General features: G+C 37.2%; 1 protein-coding gene across 3 annotated transcripts in view; it reads left to right on the forward strand.

The window, feature by feature from the left end:
• Window positions 1-21,802, forward strand: part of LOC126874834 (uncharacterized) — a 318,734-nt gene that overhangs the window by 253,022 nt on the left and 43,910 nt on the right. For all 3 annotated transcript variants that reach the window (XM_050637322.1, XM_050637321.1, XM_050637323.1), the window contains 3 exons: window positions 15,372-15,439; window positions 15,672-15,932; window positions 17,030-17,251. In XM_050637322.1, the coding sequence (XP_050493279.1) occupies window positions 15,372-15,439; window positions 15,672-15,932; window positions 17,030-17,251 (551 nt within the window). The remainder of the gene's footprint in view (window positions 1-15,371; window positions 15,440-15,671; window positions 15,933-17,029; window positions 17,252-21,802) is intronic.

Below are 21,802 nucleotides of genomic sequence, written 5' to 3' on the forward strand. Positions count from 1 at the left end.
ACTCAGCGACTGCCAGTGACTAGCATGCGCGTAGTGGGGACATGGCATGCCTGTGTGTGCGTACGAGTGAGACATCCGAGTGTGCGACAAGGATCGAGTTAGCGAAATATTAAAAAATTATGGTGTTCCTTGCACGACGATATCTTGAGAACGGAACATCGTATCGACGTAATTCAAAAAGCATTTTGAAGGGGATTCCGTATTTTTAATAAAACTGGCGGAAATTTTCTGCGACTTTATGAAATTTTTATAATATAAATATATAAATATAATATAAAAGTTGAAAGTAGGATTTCTCAGTTATTTACTATAAAGCACTTGGGCTATTAATTTATAATAATCTATTAATTAAGCTAATAATTTGTAGCATTTAAGCATTAATTTATAACATTTAAATTATTCATCACAAAAGTCGTCAACTTCTGATTAATTCATTGAAAGGTATGTCACTTTGTATATAAGGAACATTCGACTCACGCGTGAAATCATTCTTGCTTGACCTCTCGTAACGTGAACATCGAAAGAAAATATTCACTCACTTATTAGCAATTTAATTATTAATTTGTAACAACTAAACAAATAATTCATAACAAATGAATTGTTGATTTATTATATTCAAATGATCTCAGCTATTTATAATATTTAGACTATTAATTAATAACATTTGAGCGATTAATTTATGATGTTTAAGCTATTAATTTATAACGTTCAAGCCACTAATTTATAACATTCAAGCTATTAATTTATAACATATAAGCCAATTAATTTATATCATTCAAGCTATTAATTTATGGTATTTAAACCATTAATTTATAAAATTTTAGCTATTAGATAGAACTTTTTATATTTTAATAAAACAACTATGGACAATATGTTTCTTTTTTTTTTACATTGATAGAACAATTGACAATACCTACACATTTCGTATTTTGAAAAAGCAATTTAAAATATGTTTTTTATATTTCGACAAAACAATCGATAACATAGTTTTTATATTTCCGTAAAGCAATTGACGATACGTTTTTTGCGCTTTTATAAATATTTTCCAATTAGAAAAAACGATTGACAATGTATTTCTCTATTTTGACGAAACTATACGTAAATTTAATACTATTACATCGAATGTTTTTGTCCCATAAATCGCAATCATAAATAATTTTTGAGTAACATTTTATCCGTCGATCGTAAATAAGTCCAACTTAGAATCTAACTAAGAAAAACTGGGAAACATGCCCATAAATGACATAATCGAACCACAATTTCCCTGGTATCTGAGTTTACGGTAAATTTCTGAAATCAAGTTCATATTTCACACTCACGCCTCTTTCACATCAGCTCAGCGAAAAAAGCCACTAGTCGAACTTCTGCATTGGTCAGCGTCGATTTCATTTCGGCAATCGAGGCCACACGGGAGGAAAACAGCGGACACACGCGCAGGGAATTCGGAAACTCGATGCCGCGGCCGCAGGCGGCGCTGTAACATCGAAAACCTATCGCGTTACAAAGGCTCTCGTACGTGAAATCGAAATAATTCAGATAGTTTCGCGCGGCGAACGCGCAAATATGTGATACAACTGATTCGATTCGCGTATCCGGATCCGAATTTCCACCGTTTGTTTTTCCGACGAAAAATGATCGGTTCGCATACCGCCCCTCCCGCCCGCCCTTCGGTTTTTACTTGCGCGATAAATGTCCGACGAAACTTTCGCCATTCTCCCCGCTCTATTGGATGATCAGTTTTGTTGCTAGAATATTCTTTTTTTCTAGATTTTTCGAGCCTCGATTTCGAGCATTTTCCAGAATATTTCTGCTTTAAGCGTGGATTTAATCTGTTATTGTTTTGTTTGTACGATTTATATAAATTAAAGATTTATTAGAATTTTTAAGAAAATCCAAAAAATATTGTAGATTTTCTTACGTTTTAACAAGGAACGTAAATTAATTGATTTGCCAAAATTGTTCTCTTACGTATTAAGGAGGCACACCACCTCGATGATATTTATTTAATCTTCCTTTTCCTTAAAATCTTTGAAACTTCAAGTATCTCACTTGTACAGAATACTTCGTCAAAGTGTTTCATGAAAATTTGAATCTCTGACAAAATCACAGCCGAAAAGCGTCATGCGAACAAAACAGTGAGTCCCGAATGGAAAGACTCCTAACCTCAAAATTGGTATAAGGGACATGTACATATTTCTAAACGCAGTATAGGAGCTAACAGTCCATCAAGTACAAACTCTAAAATGAAATTCGACACACCACTCGAAACTCCCGTTGGCGATTAAAACAATTCACCAAAAGAATCAGAGCAGTCTCGTTTCATTAAACAAAGCCCATCCAACAGTCAGTTCATCAATATTGATCCGCCAAAGCGGACAGCGGTTGGATCGAGCATTTTGGCTCAATATTGCCGGGGAATACGGGAGCGAACAAACGAATTTCCGTCAAAGATTCAGCATCAGCCAACCAGAAAAAGCCTGCAAACAAACACGCGGTCGGTTGTCCGGTCAAAATTCCATGTTGTTCAATTTGTTAACACTTTAAAGAGCACGCCAGGAAGCGGGACAGATCCCTCTGGTCGGCTTACGGCTCGACCGTCAATAATGCACTGCGCGAGAACCGCCAGATTTTCAAAGCGGGAATATCGCGCGATTCCATTTGCAAAACCTTTAATCTTTAACGTTGAATCTTGTTTTAAACCATGTTCAGTCTCCAGGCTCCAGCCTTAAATCCGATGCCATTTTTTGATCACGTTGCGTCACGTGAAATTGTGTGTAGGTTAGAAAGTAGTTTGAAATATCATTTGCAGATGTCGTTGTTGTGCACGTGAGCTGAAAATTGTCACGCGCTAATAATTGTAATAGCTTCATATTTGTGATTCCTTGAGTTTCAATAGTGTTATCAGCAGGCGCTTGCATCTTGTTCCGACATTTCGTGAATAATCCAGTTCGTTTCTTCAGGGCAGACCTGAAAAAAGTAATGATTACCGTTTATGCAATCGATTTGTCTAATATTTTATTACTTTCCATAGCTATTGAAGACTGTAGACAATAGAATAAATCATCGCAGATTAACGTAACTAGACTGTGGACTTTCATGAATTTATCAGAAAGAAAATATGAAAAATACACAGAATGCAAATAATTTACGAAAATATATAAAATATCGAGAATATAGTAGTGGCATTTATAATATACAATAGGTGAAACAATTTTCTATCCGAGTTCTTTACTTCCTTTCATTGCATTCATAAAAATATAAATTTGCATAAAAACACGCCGTCTATATATAACGTATAATTGTTTCAGTTTATTAAATATAATTGTTCGGTGCTTAGTTGAAGGCAACGTAGAACGTCAGGAACTCCGAAACGGCCGTTCTTAAAACACGAAACACGAAACACGGAAAGTCTCGGTATTCTGTGCGCGGGGAGGGAATTTCAGGAATTGAATAATCGCCGGGAACAGTTCGTGCGCGCTCCATTGCGCTTTACTTTAAATCATTTCAGCAACAATTTCCCTCGAAGGATATAATCGCGCTGCATTTCGCCTCGAGTAAGGGTGGGGCAGGAGTAGGGGTAACAGAGTTCGATTGGAGCTGTGCACGCAGTCGAGCAAACTATTGCGTTTCGCATTAAACGCGTCACGAATCTCTGCGCGGATTAAAACGAGTAATTCCTAGCCCCGCGTTCTTTAACAACGTTTTTTTACAATCTCGGAAAAACTATAAAGATAACAGAGTTCGTATTTCATGAAAATTTACAGAAACAGAATCAAGAGAGAGAGAGAGAGAGAGAGTTCCGAAAGTTTTTGTAGTGCATCGAAAAGTAATTTTGCCCCATATCGTTTGTTGATAATAACAACATAGATCTTTCAGCAGTTGTTTAGATTCGAAAGTACGCGTGAGTGGGCGAATTTCTAGGAAATTTCGCCGTGTCTTCGGTTCACCATTCTCTAGTAAAATATTCCGGTTTACTGTAAATCGAGGGGCAGCAAGGTAATGCATAAGCCGCTTCGATACAATATCGAGATAGAGTTCAACCATCCGGAATGCTGCTCCGAGCAGGAAACCCGGCGAATTATGTATCGAACGTGCGAGATTCTCGAAAGCATGAGCTACGACAATCACTTTTCTGCGGTACTATCAACTGCTTATGTTATAGTTACTAGCAGTACATAAACCATTGCTTCTCTAAATTCCAATATAACGATCCGTGTTAAACAAGATATTCAATTAAGAAATTGGGAAAGAATTTCACGATACGATACAGAAAAGTAGAGTAAATCGTTGAATATGTTAAGAATCTTAGTAATTTCAACGATCTAATGTCTTATTAAAACTGACTCGTACTAACAGCAATAACGATAGTATCTAATTTATTCTTCATATTGTAATATTACGGCATGTACGATTAGTGTAATCTAAAGATATTCGATAACATTCAATTTTTAACGATTCGACCAATCTAGTAACGTTTAAAAAATTAATTCCTCGTAACACAGATGCAATGTAATAATGTTTCATTCTCTATATCGCAGTATCCGAGACACATCTTAGTATAATTTAATCCAAGTTAATAATTTCTTTACTGAAAATTGCAAAGGAAAATATAAAAAGCTGCACGACCCGCGGTAACTTTCCGGAAAAGCAAAATGTCTGGCCGTTGATCGACGCGGTTCACATTCCGTTTCCTAGTTCGTAGCAGATCCCGAAACTTTCGATAACATCGTAAACTACCGTGCAAAAGTTTGCACGATGGAGTCGCCATGGAAGTCAGAGATTCACGATTCTGTTACTGGATTATTTCTTTCCGTGAGTTTCTCCGATAATGCTCACGCTCGATATTCCCAACCTTTTCCGCTCGTATCTTTTGCCCCTGGACCATGGCTACCCTCTGCCACCTTCGTCTTTTGTTTCTCTCTCTCCCTCTCTCTTTCCCCCTTTTTTTTTTTCTTTCTACCACTTTTTTGACGAGACAAATTTTCAGTGACAAATTTAGATCACCTAAGCTCTCGGAAAAAGTTGGATTAAATTTATTGTTACAAGAGAATGGTATTCGTCTTGTGAACCAACTGGAGTAACTGGATAGTAGGGTGGATTATAGCGAATTATGTTCACAGAATATTTATCACTTTTTCGAATTTCCTTTTTTCATCTCCGTACAAGGAAACAGCTCCGCGCAATTTCGTTTTCCCCGCTATAATTTCGTAGAATTAATTTTAATTCATTTGGTAGCTCTGCTATTGTACAATAATTGTTAATATCTAAATGCCATTTTAAAAGTATGCATTATGTGCAATTTCATTTCACAGTCCAATTATTATCGAGCATTTATCGATCGAGATAATAACTTTGAAATTAATATGTCCCGTTTCTGTTAATTAATTTTAAACGTAGGGCAGTCGTCAATGACCAAATTCTATGATTCATAGAAACTCGAATTTATACAAAAATTTGCACGCAACCCAATATGATCGCTGTTCTTCCAATTTTTTTCAAAGCAAAAAGTATTAAAAAAAAAGAGAAAAAATACTCTGACACGCCGTATTAGTCACGACTTGCAAAAGAAACAATTTGATTGAGTGGAAACAGTGGAGTTTTTCAGTGGTTTGGATTGCGCATTTGGTTAGCCAGACGCGGATCAGCGCCATCAGCGCGCGGATCGCTCGCGATACCCGGCGGGCTTTGCGCGCTCGCTTAAAATTTAATTCGAGCACAAATCCTCGGCTTTGTGGCGGTTCACCGGCCGTGATTGGCTGCCACCTAAGTTTAAGCTCGCCGGCTTTAGCTGGAGCGTCGAGGAGCGTGCGTGCGCGCCGCGTAATCCGACGAGAACGATCGCCCTCTGTGCGTATACGCTCGCCCGAAGATAGATTCGCCGACGCCTATGGATTAACCAATCAAAAAGAGGAAGATTCACTGGGATAAAGTTTTTCGAAAAAACTTGCAGTTTTTTTTACATATTTCTTGCCGAATTTGTATGCGCTATGTGTCTGGAAAAGATAAATCTAAAATGATTTATTTAATTTGAAATGAGATATGCATGGTAAAATGGTCACGCTAATTCTATCGTGATTTATGGTTATTTAAAATAAAGAATTAAAAGTAGGATTTATCAAAAGTTATCTTTGGATTATTTCATTTTACGATGTGATATCTTAGGGTTTTATTTTCTCATGTACAATGATTATTTTATTCTGTGGATTTATGAAGAGTTCCGTAATCGCGGTGTATCTCATTTTTAATTTTTAAAAAATTGAAGAAAAAACATTGGATGACTATATTTTAAAGTTTCAGTTTAATTACGATTTTATTAACATTTGAGCGAGGTAAATGCGACAAATGAATCGTTAATAATTGATTATGAATAATTTGACTTGAATTCGGTAAACGTTGCTGATGAAATTGCAATATGATTATCGACGATATATGTATATTATTTTATAACATCATTGATCAATTAATATTTACCGGAATTAAGTTCAAAGCATAATCCACGACAGATTGGTATGTATAATTATATTTAAATGTTTTGTCTTGCGTGAATAATACTGTGAAATTATCATCCATAGCTGAACAGATATGCGTAAATAGCGTTTCGCAGCGACCGAAGATACGCAAAGACAAATATTCCATTTCATATTCTATTACAAATATTTAAACAACATCCCGATTCCCGCCAATTTTCCGCGTCATCATTCTTAAATTATAATAAAATTAACAATTTCAATTTCAACATCGAGATGACACGTATTTGATTACACGTATATTTTTCGAACAAGTCAGCAACATAATTTATTAAAACCCATGTATTCTTCTTCCAATTTCCGCAAAAATTCCCAGTCATCGTATCTTCGAAACTTCATACAATGAAAATTCCAACGAGGTTCTAAATATAGACGAAATTGTCGGAACAAGGAGATGCAATCAGTATGTGGTCAGACGTACCGTGCAATGTATCCAATAAGCATATATTTTTCTGGACAATTCTTTTAGATGTCTTTCATTTCCAAGATACGTGGATAAAATACGACAAAATGAACGATACTGTCGAAATAAGGAGATATGGACAATATACGATCAGACACACCATGCATACGTTCATGTACAATTTTTCAAAACTTTTTAGAATTTCAGAGTCGCTTAAATGAAGCAAAGCGAGTCAAGTCCCCTTTATTTATCGTTAATCAACCTCGAGATCTTTCACAAAAATTCTCTCGACCTTCTGAAAGCGTCCTAAAACCAACCCCTCGAAAGCCATCAACAAGATTTACTAAAAAATTCCACCCTCGATTTCCCTTTTCACGTGGTTGGAGCCATCGTCGGCGGATCACAGAGGAAGCAACAAAACTGTCGGAAAAAACCGGGGTCAGCACGGTGGAAACGATCGTGTACGATAATTCGTGGCCGTTAGCCGCAGTCCGCGTCGCGACGCCCTCATGGGCGTCGTTAGCAGGGACCACGGAGTGGCGTGCGTATTTACGCAGCGGAGGAATCAATAAACCATGTCCGAGAACGAGATGGTGGCGGCCGCCATTCGACAGGAAGGGGTGAAACTCACCCTTGCACGCCATCCGGCTATTAGACAATACAAACAACCGGCCTGCCGCTGATCATGTCCGCCCAACAACGAGCCCAACGCTTTTTTTTCTATATCCTGCTACCCCTTTTATCGTGTTGTCGCCCAGTGGGAACAGGCTTTGGGCTTATCGAGAGAAAGAAAATTTTAGATCGTCGATGGTTGTGAAATTTCAAGACTGGAGAAGAATTGTTTGAATCGTGATTGGTAATTGGGGTGAATCGATCGTTGAAGATGGGACAAAGATTTCGAAAGAGAGAGGCAGGAAATCTTTGTGGCAAATTGTTTCTAACGATAGATATTTGCAGAGTGGAGTGTGTCAGACTCGATGTTTGTAATAAATTATTTTTAACAATAATTGTCTATGGAATGCAGTAGATCCCATTTTAGTTGGGTACTAATAAATAATTTGACGAAACGAAAGATTTTAAGAAATCTTTAAAGATTTTAGAGGAAAGAAGAGTAAGGATAATTTGTTCAGAAATTTGGCTCGTTTAATTACTTAATTAGGGCGAATTGAGTGACGATGACGAAGGAAAGATTGGACGAGATTTAATTAGAAGTTGTTTCAAAATAATCCAATCTACACACAGACACAAATCATCCGCTCATCTTCACCGATGAAACACTCGATATAAAATTTTTCTGAGAACACCGCGTAACAATCAGCTACCCCAGATTCACCCCGTCGTTCTCAGAGGACCAAGGTGCTCATCAATTATAGCTCATTCATCGGTAACTCCGGAATTCTGGTTTACGCTCGATGGGGTCGTTGTTAATAAGTTGCAGGAGGAGGAAAAAGGAGGAGAAGGGTTTGGGTTAAGGGAGTTGGATATAAGGAACGAAGCTCGTTCTATGACTGGTTCTCGTGGCGCGTTATTAATCCACGTGCCTCGACTAGGCATCGGAATTATCGAGTGGCCGTGACGAGGTGACTTTAACGGAGGCTCTCGTTAAAATGCGAATACTCGACTTGACATGGCCGATTTCTCTTAACGCGGAGATAAATACGCTTCGTCTGCCGCGTCCCATTACAGGGGTGGAAAAAGAAGAATAGCCCACGCGTCGGAACCAGGGAAATATAATTAATGCGTTATGGCTTTCCCTTCGTTTCAGTTCTTTTTCGAACTTTCCCGTATGTGCTCTCAAAGTTTTCGTTTCACTTAGAGCGATATTTTTCTTAATTTCGCAGAAACTTTGATAAACGTTGATAAATTTATTAAAGTTGCGGATTAAGTTTTAAATATAAATTTTAGTACCCTTAATCTCCTGGAAACTTCATCTTTGACAAATCTATTAAAGTTGTAGGTTAGAAAGAAGTTTCAAATTTTAATTTTAGTCTTCTTAGTTTCTTAGCTTTCTTTCCTTTAATATTTTTATCGCTTACGATGTTTTCTGAAGACTGAAATTCTTTGTTTCGAGTGCTTGTTTAGTCGAATTAAAATTATAACTTTTTATATTATTTAGGGTAGCCTATTTCATCGAATTTCAAATTTTATCAGGATCATTAGTATGCCTAAATTTCTTTTTAACTCTGATCAACCGTGAAGAATTGAATTTCTAGATTTTCCAGAACTTTCTATCCAACGCAAATGCGATCTAAATAAAAAGTGGCTGTTTTTGGTTCCAACGTCGAATTACAAATGAAAAATTTAGAACATGAAAAAGTTACGACGATTTTTTTCCAGCGTGGAAAGGAGAACGTGTCGTTGGTTACAAATGCTGCTTGTTTCCGAAACTGCGAGCATTGCGATGAATCATTTTTAAACGCATTACGAACGCAACCGCGAGATTTATGCGATTCGTGAGCATTCCGTGAAATGCGTTTAGCCAGGGACGATGAATTAGCGATCGTTTGATGATAAAACGAAACGGTGTTTTTTTCTCTTTTTTTTTTTTTTTTAATACCTAACACGGACGATATTAACTGAAATTTTTTCAAAAACTATAAAAAATGTTATATTTCTCAGTTAATTTTTCGTTTCGCGACGATTCGTTTGTTTTGTTGGGATTTTTTAATTCAGAAACTCGAAACATAACTTCAGGAAATTATGAAATTTTGATTTCTTTAACGTCCGTCGAATTTGCAAAATAATAAAATTTACAAATCCAAACAAATTTCCGAGTTATCCTGCGAACAATAAAAAATTGTTCCAAATTAACAAATAAATCGTAAACCATGACTTTATTATTGTAACAGAGACAAGAAGATTTATGAAACATCGTCCATTGTTTAGAGAACTCAATTTTACCAGTTGAGCGTCAAGCAAGAGAGAGAGAGAGAGAGAGAGAGAGAAAGAAAATAACGATAATACAATAAATAATCGACGATAAATTATTTCGACGAGCAGGTCAACGAACGAAAAACTCGTCCCCTTGTTTTTTCGATGCGATCGCATAAATAAATCACGACGATCGCGCTGAGACAGCTCATTCTCTGTCCTCCCGTTGCAATCTACGAGTAATGACAACGGCGTTATCGACAGACTGATAACTACGAGCAAGAGTAGCCACAGCGCGAAAATTGTTCGATGAAAAACGCTTTTCTCCTCCCTTCGTGTACCACCGTTTTCGTTCGGAATTTATTTGTTGACCATTTTAATCCTTCGAAACTATTTTTTTTTTCATAGTTTTTGTAAGATAACTTTAGGCTTTACTAGTATTTCTAAAAGAATTCTTTTATCAGTTTCTAGAAGAAAGATTTAATTTAGGTGGACCTAGGTTGCTTTTTTAAATTATTACTTGTTCATTTGGAATCGTTTCCTATGATGCCGAAGGTAGCTTGCCAATTGATTTCAATTTATAGAAGGTTATTTTATTCGTTCGTGGATTCTTTAGACAGATATTTAATTGGTGAACTTTTTTTCAAACGGTTGTTTGCTTCTCCGAATTTGTTCGATGGTCTGAAACTTTTTAGAATTCGTTATGGTTTGCGAAATAACTTTAGAATTTCTATTGGCTATTGAAATAGAAATTTGAAAAACTCGAACAGCGAGAGTACAGTGGTAATACGTTCGGTGGACACGTGTGGCGAGCGTGAAATTAAAATTCGGATTGGATATCCGCGATGGGTCCACGGCCCTTACATTCGTTTCTTTTTCAATTACGGTATCACTTTCGATTCGAGGCCGTCGGGATTCACTTACAACCACCGTGTCCGCCGATGGAACTTCCGTGTAATTGGAGTGGTTCCCTGGCGAAACTTCGCTGAAACATTTAATCAACATTCTCATCAACTCTCACACCACGATAGAAGAACGTGTTCTCGTAATAACCTATGGATGAAATTCTTCCAGTCTCACCCCTTTCTGTACTTCCCCCTCCCACTCCCTTGTTAAGAGACCTACTTTCGTTTTACACGCAGATTAACCCTTCTCAGTCGTAACGTTTACATCTTTGGATTTCGCAGTCGAATCACGTGAATAGGTTAGGATTTATAACTGTTTCATGGTCTCGTATATTGGCCTATTAAGCTGTTCATGAAGTATAGCAGCGAATATTTGAGGACATTCGGAGTTTCAATGGAGAGTGGGTTAATTGGAGATAAAGTTGAAATGGAGGGGATAGTGCAAGGACATTGTTAAATTTTGGTATTATTCGAGGTACACTTTACGCAAGATATAGTTATGCTGTTATAGAAGGATTTGAAGATAGCCTGGTATCTTTGGAGATGCGAGAAACTTTATTTAGAGTCCAAATTTCTGGGACAAAATATCATGATTCAGAGTGAAAATATTCATAATCCAAGGAATCGAATCTGTTATCTAAATATAGAATCTAGCTAGTCTCGTATCGTTTAAGTATTTCGCGCCGTGCTTCGATTCTTATCCGCTTTCAAGCGTGGTTTGCTTATATTACGTTTGAACGTAGTCATCAAATATAACTTATATTTTGGTTAGAGTTTCTCTTCAGGGCTCCTCTTGACAAATCATTTATCTACCTACTACTACGTATCCTAAAAACCTATCAGTATCATCTCCACATTCGTTTGAACATTGCCATGAAACATCACTTTTGTTTAGGTTAGGACTGGTTTAGGCTTTTGGTGATTTAGGTTAGGTTAGGTTTAGGTTACTTTTCAGACATCTTTTTGAGAAATTCGTAATCTAGGATGATAAAATCTAGTAATTTTTACAACCACTTGAAAATAGTCATTAAACGTCACTTAAGCTTAGGTTAAGATTATTTTCTAAGATTTTTCTTGATAAATCCTTAGTCTGCCATTGTATGACTACTTAAACATAGTCATCAAACACGTTTTATCGATGGTATAACTATCGACTTAACGATCCAAACAACATAACTTTTAAGAGTCTCCTTGTCCATAATGCTCCGCTATTTCGGCACTATTCTGATTGCGTTTTTCAATTCGACCCCCGAATGGAACAAACAAATAAAAGTAAGCGATAACAATGATCATTGGTGAGTATCGTGGAGGTCGTAAAAGTGGCCGATTCGACGTTGCGTCTCAAACGATACAGAGAACAGAACGATCGGTCGATGTGGCACCGAGCTTTAAAGGATCGCCGCGAAACTCTTCGGATCATCGAGAAACGATAAAACGTCCGAGTTGTCGTGGCAATAATCCGGAAGTTGTAGAATCGATCCTGAGAGCACGTCGCAGCTGCCAGATCGGAAAGCGTTTATGGGCTAACGAGTTGGATTTTTCAACGACCCCACTCGTAGAAATTGAAGTATTTTTCGACGTTTTGAGTCAGTTGATGAGAAGGGCGTACTTTTAGAAATTTTATTGCAATTTTTAGAAACGAAAATTTAATTGATTAATTTTAGTAAATTTGATAAAATTTAATTTTAGTATCGTTATTTTGCTTAGAATAATCCATATCGGTTCTTTCGTTCCTCCAACTACTTGAAATTTGTCATTTCATCAAGCTTCTAAATATTTTGGAATATTTCCATCTTTTAGTATTTTCCATTCTAAAGTTTCGACTCTTCCAAATTTTTCGTCCCGGAACTTTCAAATTCTTCGAAATGTTCGTGGGGGAACTTTTCAATCTTTCGAAATCTGTTATTTCAGCGAATCTTTTTACCCAGCCCAACTTCAATCTCGCCCATTAATTTTTTCAATTTCCAAGGACATTTCGTTCAATCAATTCATCGTGTAAATCAATTTTCCCAATTCGTGCATTAAATTTTAGCGTTCCTATATCGAAAAGATATTCACTGTTATAAAATTTCTGGCAATGAAAATTCTGAAAATGCAACATTGTACAGTATCCATTATTATACATCATAAAATATAGAAAACAAAATTACGATATAACGTAATAACACTATACGATATTAAAATAATACGAAACTAACGACTCAACAGATACACTTAAATTCCAAGTCTTCCAAAAACATCGTGCATTAAAATATCCATAACTGCGATCACTAAAAATTACGCTCGGAACATTGTTTCAAAAATCCAAACAACATTTCTGACAACAACATCGGTACATTTAAACTTCCCTCAAAAAAAAAAAAAAAAAAGAAAATAAAAAAGAGTAAAAATTCGTCGCCTTAGCCAGCATGAAAAAAGAAGAAGAAAAAATGAAAAAAACGGACGAAACATGAAAGGGGTTGGGTAAAAGTTGCGAGAGTGGTCGAGTTGGGTCGACAAAAGCGGTCGGGTTCGGCGCGTTTAACTCCGAGCCGTTTGCGGTTCACGAGCTGAAGGGCAGAGAGCGTTCCCTTCGCTTCCGGTTGCCTGATAGTTACTCCAAATGCGATCACGAGAAACCGCTCTCGGATACCGTGTCCGCGGCTTCGTTGACATGCATACAAACTTGGACAACTTTCGAATTGTAGATCGGCTGCATGTACAGGCCAACGTGGAAAACTTGGACGAGGGTGTTCTTCCATCGAAACAGCTCCAAGAGACGCCTTTCAGATCTTGGAGAGGCTAGTTGCTTTCCATTTTAGAAAGTTAATCGACCGACTATTCTTCTGCCTTGATGGGAAATTTGGAAATTTCTCGCTCCTTTCTTTCGAACAAATTTTTCATTTAGTTTATACTTTTAGAAAATTAATCGGTCGAGGACCGTTCTGCTTTGAGAGGACATTTGAAAATATTCAGACGTGTACACCGTAGTTTACAATAAAGGCAGTTTAGTTATGTTTTAATAAGTAAGAAAAAGAGGAGTATTTTATTTGATAGAGGAATGAACTGAAAAACACGCACAAAATACATTGGGACAAAAATACTCGATAATATGGTAGAATAAATAATCATACCGATTTCCTAACAAAAACTCTATTTTATAATAATCTAATAACATTCTACGCGAGCTTGTAAGGCTTTGCTACCAAAAGCGTGCAACTTAATGCAAGAAAAACATCCATTAGTGTATCTTAAAGTTACGGCGAAGTTCCAGACGATATTCTTGGGAACAGTCGATTTATAAACGTCAGAGACCAGCACACACGCATCTCCGTCCTCTCTTTTATGAACCATGAACCGCGTTCGAAGTGTACGAATGGCTAGCTATTCGCGTTGCGAAACGTCTGAACTCGCTGATGCGTGCGTTTCACGCATATATATTTATCTTTCGAGTCTGCTTTTATGCTTGCTCGCATTGATCTCGCGCTTTGAGACCATCTCGAGGCTTAAATAACGAGCAACTGTCGATAAACAGACGTACAAATGTACAAGATACAAATGAGCGCAAGGTTCTTTCGTGGAAAAGGAAATAACAGAAAGAATGTGCAGCGTTGTTTCGGACGCGCGAAGAAATTTGGTCTGTGCCATTAGATAAGCAGGGAAGATTTTTAAATTTTGGTTAAATTAAAGTTTAGGTAGGCAGTGAATAGAATTGCCGATTTCTAGTTTCCTGGCAATATCCTGGTGCCTTTTATTTTATTTAAGCTGAATCTTGCGAGATTTTCATTTCCAGTTCTTCGTTGATATTCTTATGCTGCATGTTATCGTAGTAGTTTGAATTTCAGTTAGGTTACATTATTTAATCTTAATTTGTATTCTTTATTCTTTATACATTATAAATGTTACTAAATACTGCAAATTACGTGAGCTTGGTCACATCATTAATCAGACCTCTTTCCACCTAAAAATAACGAAGAATCAATTACGTCGAAAGAAATGTCATCCAAAAAGAAAAATATGGACGTTCGATAAGAAGTACAGGAGGTAGCCAGAAACGAAGGTAAACTTCATCGTCCCAGCCAGCAGGAAGCTGAGGAGAATGTAAGGGGTGGGAAACAGGAAGCAAAGGAGAGGCAGGAAGAGAAAGAGACTACAGTGGAAGGTAGAAGTTGCGAAGCAGAGCTAAGTAAGCAAGGTGGCAACTAGAAGGGACACAAGACAAGCTCGAAAAGTTTTAAGTAGCTACGTGATACTACTTGCCCCCCTTGGACCAGTCATCCCTTTTCCACCCTCTATCTAACCGCCCTTGTCTCTATTGCGCCTTGAAGTTTGTCTTTTCATCGTGTACAAATGCCTAGGAATCGCGTGTGTTAGTACACTTCGTTTTATCTTTTCTTGCAGATTTTCTCGGATGTGAGTGTATTTAAGAGCGATCTCTGTTACGTTAGAAAGAAGTTGGAGATGTTGTGTTTTCTGAATGGACCGAGTGTTCGAAGGAGTTTGTTTGATCGCAACGGTGTTTCGATATTTCCTTTTCCTTGGGCGAAATCGTTTAGGAGAACTTTGTTGTCTATCGTAGCGTTTTATTTGGTGTCAAACGTAGAATAGGAAACAGGGTTATTTCTTTTTTTATTTGTCTCGTCATTCGATTTTATAATAACAGAATTTTCTTTTTCTTTGTTACAGAGAGATAGATTGCTATAGGTGCATCGTCATGCACATGAAGCATCCGAATGTTCTTCAGTATAAAGAAAGTAAGTCTCGCACGTTATGGATACTTGCTTTAATCGATTTTAAACGCGTATTCCAAATGTCTGCAGAAATTGTTTAGTTATCGAAAACGAAGTACCAAACAATTTCACTGGTACGTTACATTGCCGATGACGAGAATGTTAATTAATATTTGAAAGACGGGGAACAATGTAGACAGAAAAAAGGAAAGGAAATGAAAAATGTTAATTGTCGTCGTCGATTCTTCTTTTCCAGCCTATTGCATCACAGCGTCGCCAAAACCTACTTTGCCATTCATATGCAGCGAGTTGAGAAGCGATGCCATATTAATTTCCCTATTTCGCACGGGGGCAGCTCCGATGCCCTGTCCATTTAAGGGGCCCCTAGAATTCACGTATAGTCATGGCGAAGGGGAGTGTAAGTCGCCGTTATCAGCAGCAGAAACCTGCACTCAAGAATCGCGATTGCTTTTCCGCTACCAGGCGTGTGCCAATGTGCTGTCCTCTGAAAGCGTCGGTGAGTATACTTCATAGTATATATTTATACTTTCTGACTATATATTGCTATGCATAAAAATTACACGTTCGTAGAAAATTGAAACGTATAAAACTATGGAAAATTTACATAATATTGAGAAATATACAAAATATTGCAAAATAAGGTACTCATCGTAACATCTGTAGTTTCAAGCAACTCTTTACTCGTGTTAATAAAAATATGAATTTGCACGAATATCCACGGTCTGTTCGACGATATCTTCTTTTCTGTATTCTTCTCCAAATAAATATATTTTTTCAAGACAAAATTTCGAAAAAGTTAAGATAAATATCTGCAATATTTGTCCATCAGGTAGTTTCATGCGAAAAACCGTAATTTTTCTTCATGCACCGAGAAATACCCAATGACGACGTTAATTAACACGACACGCAGTGGAAGAGAATCTGTGACGGTCAGTGGAACTTCCGGCGAATGATTAACGGCCCTGTCAATTACCATTTGTTGCTGCTACCCCTTGTCCGACCGATTTTCCGCGATTATTATACCAAGGGAAAACGCTCGTGCCGCTATAATTCATTCTACGCGGCTGCGGTGCGGTTTATTAACGGTTAGAATATTTCCGTCCATAATTTTCTCCGCGGACGATTTAGCCCTCCTCGTAATTGGAATCGTTATGCATCGCGGTGTAATTGGGGGAAGCTAATGGTGGTCAGAAGATTCATGATTCAACGATGAGGATTTTTATTCGATGACCGAAATTTGTACAAGGACATTGAGTGCCTTGAAACAAAACTAAAATACCATTTTCTTTTCTTCTTGCTAGCTTTGAAGTATTTCTGTAGGTTAGGATTTGATGTAAAGTCGACTTAAATAGCTTAAAAGTATTATTTCTTCTACTATTGGGTAGTTTAATAGTGTTTCGAATTAAGGTTTGAAGAAGTTTGATCAAGTTTGAATAAATTAGGAAACAATTCTACGGAAATCCCATTTGGCAGAGATTTGATAATTAGAATTTTGATTTTACTCTTATCTTAAAAAGGTTTGCGAGTTAAGATTTGTAATTGAAGTAAAGTAATGTACACCCGATTCAACGTAACGTTTGATTTTGTTTGAAGATGTGGAACTAGAGTGCCTAGCCACGTGGAAGGAAAGCAGCACGCACAATCTAGTGGCGAGGTTGCACGCTCCGCGGAAAACTAGCGACGAGGACAGCTATAGATGCTTCATCTATGAACAAACTTCGAACAATTCGTGGAATTTGGCGCAAAGTGAGGATGCCTCTTGTACTGGCTTGATCAGCGTTAAGGAGGCTGCCAAGACGTTCAAGATGAAACAGAGTAAGTGCTCATAAACAAAGTTTATATATAAAAAATCCCGATACTTACAAAATAACCTCTAGTACGGCAGCACCAAATTCTTCGCTACTAAGATACACTTAGCTGACAAATTAAAACCGCTCTTACGAAATGTTCCTATAATATCACTATTGAATATCACTATTGAACTGAAGGCACGCTTAATTCCCAACTTAGAACCAGTCTCATGAAGTATCCCTATAATGTCACTATTAGGTTTCCAATGCTCAAACTGTCAACGCAAAAATCCCTATTCATAAAATAATCCCCGCAACAGTACTCGCTAACCAACCTGATACCATAGTTGGAAAAAGTCTACGACCTATATTAAAAAATCACTTAAAATCATAATATTATCATTTCCACAAAACCCTTCGAACATTCGTTTCATAAAAATCAATCTACCTTTGTCCGAGTCGCTGATAACCAATTCCATGCACATGAAATCTCTTCCAACATCCACGTAACCGAACATGTACGAAGTGACACGTACACTACCACAGTGTGGCCAGGTGAAAAGGAGCGATCCTGCGGGCAAATTGTTGGCACATTGACGTTATCGTTAACTGATGATCGTGCGTCTTGGCGCGGGGAAAACCGCGGGTACCGATAGCACCAGGGCACGAAGAACGTAAACTATGACGGTGTCCATGGACACCAGATCGGATTCTTGGGCCGCGTGTTATCGGCACACTGGCGCGGCGGTCGACGTCAACTACTTGGGGTATTCCATGGTATCGCATAACTGCACGTAGCCTTGCTAGATTGCGATGATTCTGCCCTCTGCAGCCATGGTTAACCAAATTGAGGCGATCACCAGCATCGTTCGATCCTCTCTCAACATTCTTGGGATTGATTTTACCTGCAACCGCGAATCTTTGATCGGCCTAGCCTGGAATTTTACCGCAAATTCTTGCTGAGAGGTTAAAAGTCTCCGCTCTGAAACCGAATTCCTTGCGTGGCTACGTTGTATAGGCTTTATAGGTCGTGTTTCTGCATTTTTGTCCCGTTTTTTTGATAAAGCTAGGCGCAGATTAAAGATTCCTATATTCTCCGGATAGTTTTCCATCTAATCGTGTGTTTCTATCGTCAAAAATTTTCTCAACGCTCGATGGTCCCTGTTTCTGAATTTCTGTCTCGTTGTTTAAATATCCTCTTAAGCAATTTTTCATCTAACCGTGGTTTTTTATCGTTAAAAGTCTCTTCCTCTAAAATTTACAACAAGATTTATAAAAATTAACAAACCATCACTTTCGTTAAAAGTTTGCCATTAAAGGAATTATTATAATGTTCTTCGCGAAGTAAAAGAACATTTCAACGTTCTGACATCTAAAATGAAATTCTTGGAGGTTCATCGTATAGCTCGATCGTTCATTACCATTTTAATTTATCAATCTTCGGTCAGAGCGGAACGGATCATCATCGTCGATCGGCCTGTTCGGTTCATTGCCCCAGTTTCGGTTTAAATACACCGTTCCTCGTATCCTGTGAAGCTATGAACGTGGATACGAGTAGACAGTTGTATTAGATGGAGATGATCTTGTTGCTGGTTTTGCGGTAAACCGCTTCCAGTTGAATTTCCCGGATACATGACTGATTGCGCGATCCTGCCACTGGCCAGGATTTATTTCCAGATATTTTCTGAACAATAATATGGCGCACAGTTCCAGAATATTGTTCCAAATTTAACAAATTGATTTAACAAATTTAGTAAATTGATTCAATGTTTAACATTGTAATATATACCGCATTATATTTAATTATTTATTTGTACGATTATAACCTTCTTATTTGGGTATTTTAATTGAAGATAAATATGCAGCCAAATTTTGTTATGTGCATTTAATAAAATTCAGTTCAGTCCCTATAAAAAATTCTGTAGCTTTAAAAATGCTGCCTTGTGCACAAAGAATTATTAATATCACGACGTAGCTCGCAATTTGCAGTCGCGATTATTTCTTCATTAATCGAACGCGTTTTTTTTTCTTTTTTACACGTATCCGAGCCATTTTCGAGTTTCAACCGAACCAAATCGCGGCCATAGGATAGCAACGAGATCGAGGGAAGCGGGTTGCAGATCCCAGGGACTAATCTGCCTTCTGGAAAGTTTAAATGGAAACGCCAGGGAATGGGGTTAACGAAACACCCGAGCCAATGTTGCAATAGAGGCGTGGAAAAATTGCTAAGCTGCTTAAACGCTCGAATCGTTTGCTCGAAATTTCGAAATTTTTCCCCTTTTCCAACAAAACGTCCCGAATTTCGAACCGAGCATGTTGAAAGAGAAATTGATTTAATACGATAATTGACTAAACTGTTCGATTCACGGATGAATAACTTGATGCAGTTAGTAAAACGAAAAATAAAATAACACAATGTCATTCTTTAATTTTAATAATTGTATTCTTTCCGCAGAGAGTTGTCTTAAACGTAACGCGAATCGATTCTCATAGAAAGTACTACGCAATGCGCCAATCTTTGGAATAAAAATTTCGATTAAAAGATTGTTTATCAGTTTTATTCAAGTTTTTGTATACCACCGGTGCTTTTCTATAAAATCTCCAGATAGAATAATTAGCAAGATTTAATAAAAGTTATAATTCCGGTACGTAAAATTACGAGCCACGAACCAACTTGGTTTTTACACAAAACGACATTAATAAGAGAGATTGCTAATTTGAGTTAAATAGAAAGTTTAATAATTCACGAAACAATGGAAACGGAATAATTTTCCTAAAAGCACAGATCGTACGTTCAATTATTTTACGTGAAAACAACGTCTAAATTCCTTCTATTCTGCGTCCTACGCATACGCAGCAAACAAAGTGACGATAAAAAAGCGGCAAGAAAAATCTCCAAACAGAAACTTTCCACGTTACACTGAGTTACTTTCAAGTTTCAATATTGTTCCAAGGTATTTACGGTCCCTTCGAGATATTTCCTTTTTTATTCCGTCTCGAATTCATTTCGTTCTCCTCGAGAGAAGAAGAGATTGCGGTTCGATGCAAATCAAGGATCGTCCCCGTCCATGTTCTACCAGGCTCCAAGACCAAATATAAAAAAGAAAACCACCACCATAAAATGGTGAACTCGGAGGCGTGCACCGATATTATTTACAATATGATTGAACAGCTTTCTATAAAAAACGGAAAAAAGGCGTCCTTCCCGTCTCGTGGGAAATAATAGGCGACGGGCTAAATTCACTTTGCCTGTCGGTTTTACGTGTCCAGAATCGCGATAAAAAACGTTAGACTCGTGACGAGGTAACAGGATTTTATGATAATTGATTTAACGAAAAATCGATACGCATAATTTGCATTTAGAGCGAGCGAAGGTTCTTATTATATGATTATGGCACGTTGTATGGAAATCTGTTTTGTTGCTTGCTTCATATTTTCTGATTTTTATTTTTCGCATAACAATTATATCATAATACTAATTGTGCTATAGATTTTATATAGAATAACTCATTTGGTAACTATATTGAACATTTGTTCAACGAAATACTCGATTGTAGAAATAAGTAGCAAAGTAATAAATATAAATTTATGATTTATGTAAGATGAAAGAAAGGAACGGAAGAAAAAGTAAGTTCGTAGGTAGGATAATAGCGATAATCCAAAGGAATGCAATAATCGAACATAAACGCGAGTCCAGGTCGCCTACAAACAGTTATCGCGTCGATGGTCGACTGCTCACAGCTATCAATCACTGTGCGCGAATTAATGGACCGTTAAAAATGCACAGGCGTCGAAGTATGTGGCGTACAGGACGCCTCCGCTGAAAGGCGATCGATACCTCGATGGGGCACGCATGTTCTCCCACTGTCTCGCCGAATTATCATTAAAAATTGTCACGTCTGATTCCATTTCCTCATCCTTATTTCACAAATTTCTCACTCCTTCTTTATTCGTCGAGACGTTTGCATAATTTTCAATCGAAAATTAAAGCGAGAACATGACAATGAATTTTTAGAAAATTTGACGCGAAATAAATTTTTTCTACAATTTTTTATTACAATATGCAATGGTCGAACGAAATTAAATACGGAGTTTATGAATGTGTAATTTTCAGTTAAAAGTTGAAATTAAAATACGACAAGGGATAACAATTACAAATGTTTAGAAGCAACGTCGTGTAATGACGTATCTTACAATTTTTATCGCGGAACGACAATAAAGATGCAATTGTTTGCGATTTTTTAAAGAAGCAATTTGGAAATATAGAATTTTATTGAAACAAGAGAAACGAAAGCGTAAAACGAGAGAGACTTACGAATGTTTAAAAACCCTGTCACAAAATGGATTATTTTGTAATTTTCATTATAAAATGAAATGCTTTGATGAAAATGAAAGAAGAATTTATATTCGATATGTTGGATCTGCGTTACTTTGTGCTGTATTTAAAATAAACAGTGATTCGTATGAAATTATATGACGCACCTATGCACATCTCACCATATACTGACTCGTACTACTGAAATCCAGTAATATTCACGTTTCTCTTCATTTCCATCTGTCGAATGTAATTATTTTT

Source organism: Bombus huntii, chromosome 16 (assembly GCF_024542735.1).
Source record: "Bombus huntii isolate Logan2020A chromosome 16, iyBomHunt1.1, whole genome shotgun sequence".
Taxonomy (NCBI): domain Eukaryota; kingdom Metazoa; phylum Arthropoda; class Insecta; order Hymenoptera; family Apidae; genus Bombus; species Bombus huntii.